At 53.6% G+C, this 6170-nt stretch overlaps 1 protein-coding gene across 1 annotated transcript; it reads left to right on the forward strand.

Moving 5' to 3' along the window:
* Positions 1-1056: 1056 nt before the first annotated feature.
* Positions 1057-3378, forward strand: LOC127217325 (PWWP domain-containing DNA repair factor 3B). The gene is made up of 2 exons (XM_051178275.1): positions 1057-1964; positions 2049-3378. The coding sequence occupies exons 1-2, from the start codon at positions 1204-1206 to the stop codon at positions 3376-3378; spliced, it is 2091 nt and encodes a 696-aa protein (XP_051034232.1). The 5' UTR covers positions 1057-1203.
* The last annotated feature ends 2792 nt before the right edge of the window (positions 3379-6170 follow it).

Raw genomic sequence — 6170 nt, forward strand, 5'->3', positions numbered from 1 at the left:
AGGAGAGCTGTGCTACAGATGAGATCGGATACCACTTCCGATTCCAAGCATGGCTTCTGGGCTTGGCGATGGGCAAGTGAGCATCCGGGTCATCGAGTAGCCGCTTTGACTTCCTGTCTGTCTGAGACTTTGTGGGTTAACATTAGGGACACCGGGGTTGTGGGCAGGGGAGTCCCGTGGCCTGGGATCTGTTGGTAGAACAGTGACCATCACGCACAGATATGGGTGTGTAGGGTCTGCGGACTTGAGGTTGCAGCAGGAGGATGGGCAGTTCCAACGGAGACACTTCTCCTGTCCCTCTCTGTCCGACACTCCTGAGTCTGCCAGTTAGGAAGCATTTCTCCACAATGAGGTGCTTTCCTTTGTGCCACGGAGACTCCCGATCCCACGGCGAGGGCCAGGATGGAGTTTGGAACAAGAGACCTGAACCCAAATACGAGGGTCTGTGGTCGGCGTCGGGGTGGGGGTGGGGGGTGGGGGGTGGGGGTGTGAGGCCAGAAGCTAGGACAGTGGCAGTCGCCATCCTTACTAGCCATGCTGTGTGTATCTCCATGAAGATTTCCCCACACACTTGCTCCTCAGCCTGGCATCTGTCTCCCTGGTGTGGAAGGCACAGGCGCACTAGGTGTCCACAGGCTTCCTGGGGTGGGGCAAGGTGGGATTAGCTCCCTAGGAAAGAGAACAATGAGGCTCCCCCACTCCCCGAGATAATCCCAGGGAGCCCAGGGGTACAGGATGGGCAAGAAAGCACACGGGCCTTGTAAAGCCACTCGCCTCTCCAGGAGCAAGTGAGTTCACCACCCCAGCCTCCAGGTGGTGAACCGTCTATTGCACACGTGCTCTGTCTGGATCCTTCCATGTCTTCTCCCACATGCATCCTCACCTCTGTAGAACAGACTTGGTTACTCCCTTGCTTTCTCTCTCCTCACCTCATTGAGCTATTGCTTCTGTGTCCACTGGAGGCTACTTCCCTCCTGGTGCAGCTCTGCTTCCCTCTCCCACGCTACAGGATACGCCCACGTCCACGTCGCCCTGAGCCCTGAGCGAGGACGTCAGTCCAAGCTTGTCTACCAGATTCCGGAGGGAGGGTAGCACTGCCGGCAGGGTAACCAGACCACAGAAGACCAGCAGTCACAGTGTGCCCCACCACAACCAAGGGAGCCACCCTGTCCTGATCAGCGCAGCTCCAGAGACCCGTTCACCATGGACTCTGCAGAGTATGTGCTCTGTGGCTGGAAGGGCCAGCTGTGGCCTGCAAGGGTGTTATCCAGACCCAGGACCACAGCCCACAGTAGGAGGAGAGGGGCATCTTTCCTGGAGGTCCAGATTCTGCCTGTGGGTGAGAAGACAAGAGTGAGGAGCACAGAGGTGAAGCCCCTAAGCAAGTCTGAAGTCGTAACCATCGCCTCCTTGGCCGGGAAGGAGTCACAGGGCAGTGGCTCGCCAGGGCAGACCAGGGCATACAGAAGAGCCCTCAAGGCGGCTCTGGATGTTCTGGGCGAGGGAACCGGCTTGCATCAAGGAAGAAGGGCAGGTGGCCGAAGAACCAGCACAGCGACTCTGAAGGTTCCAAAAGAGCAGGCCAGCTCCAGCTCAGGCCAGCGCCTGCACCTCCAAGACCACAACCAGAAAGGCCAGGGGCTCTCCCTCAGGAGTCCCAGGAAGCGGGGCCGGGGCCGGGGCCGGGGCCGCCTGGGGCCTGTGTTGAAGGGCTCACAGAATGAGCTTGCAGTGCAAGGGGGCAGAGCCCAGGTGCACACTGCTGTTGGGCCTCCTCACTTTGAAATGCGAGGGAACTTGTTAAGAGGCACTAGAGTGTGGCCAAGTTCCTGCAAGCCACCAGCAGGAAATGCTGGCGATAATCAGGGCAAGAGAAAGCTGAGCCCATCCAAGCTCAGGTCTCTGAGGGCCCCAGCCTCTCGGAGGGGGGGCCGGGCCAAAAAACAGCAGCAGGCTGCCTCTGGGCCGCTGCTGCCACCACCACCACCACCACCACCACCACCACCACCACCACCACCACCACCACCACCACCACCACCACCACCACCACCACCGAGGCAGGCCTCTACCTCGCCCAGAGCTCTCCAGCAACAAGTACGGTGTGGCGGCCTGGAGATCGGGGCTATTGGAGCCCAGAGGAAGACCTCCCTCCCAGAGAACAAGCAGGACCCCGGCTCCGAGACCCCAAAGCCAGACTCAAAGGGGGCATCGGCAGCCTGCACGCCTCCCATCCCGAGGCTGCGAAGATCGCTCCGCATTGCTAGCAGGAAAAGGAAGTTCCATGTGCTGTGCGCACATTGCATGCTCCCACAACAGGAGAATAGAGTGCGCTCAAAGGCGACTAGCACCAGGGTCAAGAGGAGGGTGGCCGGAGTGCAGAAAGTCTGCCAAGGCACCAACGTGGCTTCTGCCCTGGGGCCAAATACCATCGAACGTGGGATGCTGGTCTGGTTCAAATTCCAGGACCTTCCTTTCTGGCCGGCGGTGGTCAAGAGCGTCAGCAAAAACGACAAGATGGCGAGGGTGCTGTTGATCGAGGGCAACATGCAGTTGGAGCACAGGGGTGTCCCAGTCCCTCTACGCAAGCTGAAGCACCTGGACTGTGGGGAGAAATCAGCGCTCCTGAGGAGAGCCAGCAGAGTGTACGGCCAGGGCATCGACTGGTGCCTCTCAGTGATCGACCACTACAGAGAGGGCCTCGCCTGTGGCTCCTTCCTGGGCTCCTTTATGGACTACTACACCGCCCGAGCCAGTTACCCGCTAAGGAGAGCCATCCAAGAGGGCGACCTGCACATTGACTTCCCCAAGGTGAGCTATGCCGACTTGGAAGATTGGGAGGAGGAGACCGCCCTGGGTGGGAAGGGGCCCCGCAAGAAACTCTTGCCAGACCGCATGAGGGCCGCTTGGGACAGAGCCAACCAGAAGCTCGTAGACTTCATCGTGAAGAGAAAGGGGGCAGACCAGCACCTGCTGGACATCGTAAAGGGCAGGAAACCGTCCAGGTGGCTGGACAACCTTTGGCGATTCAAGAGGGAAGTCTACTGCATTGAGACCTACCTGGAGGATGAGGACCAGCTGCATCTCGTAGCCAGACACTTGCAAGAAATATCCAAGGAAGCAGACGAGGCCCTGCTCGCGTTGGCAAGAGGAGACAAAGTCCGATTCACCATGGAGGTCCTTCTTCCAGAAGCAATCATCTGCTCCATCGCTGCCCTGGAGGAGCTCAGCTACAAGGAGGCGGAGGAGAAGTACCTGCGTGGCCCACCCGTGCACCATCGTGAGAAAGAGCTCTTTGATAAGACCATCCTAAAGGTGGCCCGGAAGAGGTCAGCAGCCAGGATAGGTGCTGCCAGGGACCCCTCTTCAACCATTCCTTAGAAGGGAGCTTCGTCCTTCCAGCCATCGCCCCTGCAGCTCCACCTCCAAAAGAGGACCACCTGGGAGACTGTGGGGCTTGAAAGATCCTCACGGCAGGCATACTGCGTTGCTTCCCCCTCCCCGCCCCCAAATAAATGTTCACGTCAGTGCTTGGCTGACGGTGCAGATGTCTCCACCGGTTTGACGCTTCCTGCTAGTTTCGGGCCAGGCCTAGCCTTCTTTGGCCTGTGCCCAAGTCCAGAGACGCCCCGTGGCGTGGCGGTGCCTCTCTGGACCGTCACCAGCCAGGGCTGGAGCATTAGCTAGCTATGCACACACAGCCTTGCACTCGAAGCATGGACCCCACGCACCCAGACAGCACGCCAGGTCCCTGATGACACTGTGTCTCCGCCTGCACCCATACTCCCTGTCCTCTCTAGGGTGCTATGGGTGGGGTCCAGCTACACTGCTTTCTCCACTACCTCGTGTTTTGCCCACTCACAATGCTGAAGGAGAGGAACAGATAGATGTGTGCTTCGCAGCCAAAGAAAGGGTTGGAAACGTTCTGACCCTCTCTCACTTTCTCTCTCTCTCTCTCTCTCTCTCTCTCTCTCTCTCTCTCTCTCTCTCTCACACACACACACACACACACACACACACACACCCCACAGATAGTGTGAGAGATAATGTGTGTGTGTGTACTCTCATGCACAAGTGTGTGGATGTCATAAGTCAGAAAATGGTATCTTCTTCAGTTATCCTGTCTCTATTTTTTTTGAGACAGCACCTCTGTACCTGTTGCTCACTGATTGTGCTAGAATGACTAGCCAGGCAGTGTGTTTTATCCTTCTGTGCCTCTCTCTGGGATGCTGAGACTGAACATAAACCTATCTGTCTATATACATTTTTTTTAAGTGAGTACTGGGTCATGAACTCAGGTTTTTACTAGGTGCAGATAGCACTTCACATTCCGAGCATTCTCCACTCCCCAGAGACTTCATACTCTTAATGGGAAAGACTTGACTACTTCGTGGGCTGACTCTCCATAGCAGACATCAATATCCCAGTGTTCCTGGAATTTCAGAGATCAGAGACTTGTGATGCCTCCAGGAAAGGGAGGGGACCCATCATTACTTGGAGTCATTGACCCTTGGGGTGTCCTGATGAGAGGCAGCCCTGCCATACGTCCGTCCCAGAAGCTCCTGTTTTCCCTGTCTTGAATCACCGTTCATGACATATTTTGGTGACAGGGCACTCACTTGGTGCCTCAGCAGACTCTGAAGTCCAACCTTGTGTGTGCCTGAGTGCACTCTCCCGTTGTTCTTGACTGAATGCCTATGAAATGTGCTTGTGTCCTCTAGCCTGTGTTCTGGATTCACAATACCCCCTCCCTTCTTGTTTCATGAGAGAATGCTGAGCATTAGTCCTTGATGCTAATTACTGCCTTTCCTTCCTGCACACAGTGGGCTCTTATCCATGGGGGAAAACACGCATGTGCACACGCTTGTATTCACAGTGGGACTGCAGAGATAGGAACACCGGGGCTTGCTGACCAGCCAGTATAGCTGCATTTGCAAGCACTGAGTTTTGTTAAGGGATCGTGTCCAAAGAAACAACAACAACAAACAAAAAAAAACAAACAAAACTAATGTGAAGAAAGAGGAAGACACTTGGTGCCAGCTGCTTGTTTCCTCATTCAGGTGCTCACAAAAAATGAACATGCACTTATGTCAAAATTAAATAAATAAGTAAAAAAATGTACAGAATATTTTAAAATGGAACCAAATTCTCCCTCTGTGTAATGAGCTGTGTCTCTGTAAAGGCCATCAACAGAGTATAACTCAATCTTTCTTACTTTTAAAAACTAAAAAAATCACTGACACCTCCCTTCTTCCTATTTTGACTCCATCTAGAGTAGTAATTAATAATTCTGGTCTGTTAATGGGTTTTCCAAGAGAAGATCATGTCTAAGGCCATTGGGTTCTACATACCCAAGCGCCATGACAGTACAATAATCAGGGGCTGCATTCTAGGCATAGTCTTACCTGCATATTCATCTTCTCCTATGACTTTAACTGCCACTGCCCCTGTATATTGTGTCCTGCCAACAACAAAACCCTTTCTCCTCACCTTCCGTTCATGGGCCTATGTGTCCCAGCAGCACTTTTTTCCCTGCCTACAGCATCCTCTTCCAAACGTAGAAGTCCAATGACGAGCATATGTCTTTCCTTGAAGTCACTGACACTTAGGGTGTAGTTATGATAGGCAGGTGTCCTATGCCTCCCTGAATCTCCTGTTTTGATCTGTATCCTTGAGTTTTCTTGGGTTCATGGAACTGCATTTTTCTTCCTATAGGCTGCGAAGTTCTGGCCTGATCAGTTCACAAGTAAACTCTCCAAATGTTTTCTTATGATTCCCTCTGTATTGCCCATTTGTCCATGCCCTGTGTTCAATTCACTACACCTCCTCCCTGTTTATTGTATTGGGGTATATTGCACAACCGTGCTTCTTGCTATTTTCTGGGGGTCCTTTTTCCTATATACTCACATCTGACACATCATGCTTTCTTGCTGCCAATTTGTTTGGAAGTCATAAGCTTAGTACAGATCCTTGAGGCTTGAGAAGCATAAGAATGTATGTGATGCCTTCTGTTATTCATTTTTTTCTGTGTGTCTATCTGCTCTTTGTCCACTCCTGTGTGTGTGTGTGTGTGTGTGTGTGTGTGTTCACGCGCGCACGCGCGCACATGCGCGTGCACAGTGTGTATTAATGTGTGGTGTATATGTAGTGGTTTGTGTGCGCGAGAGAGTATA

The sequence above is a fragment of the Phodopus roborovskii genome, unplaced genomic scaffold (genome assembly GCF_943737965.1).
Source record: "Phodopus roborovskii unplaced genomic scaffold, PHOROB, whole genome shotgun sequence".
NCBI lineage: Eukaryota > Metazoa > Chordata > Mammalia > Rodentia > Cricetidae > Phodopus > Phodopus roborovskii.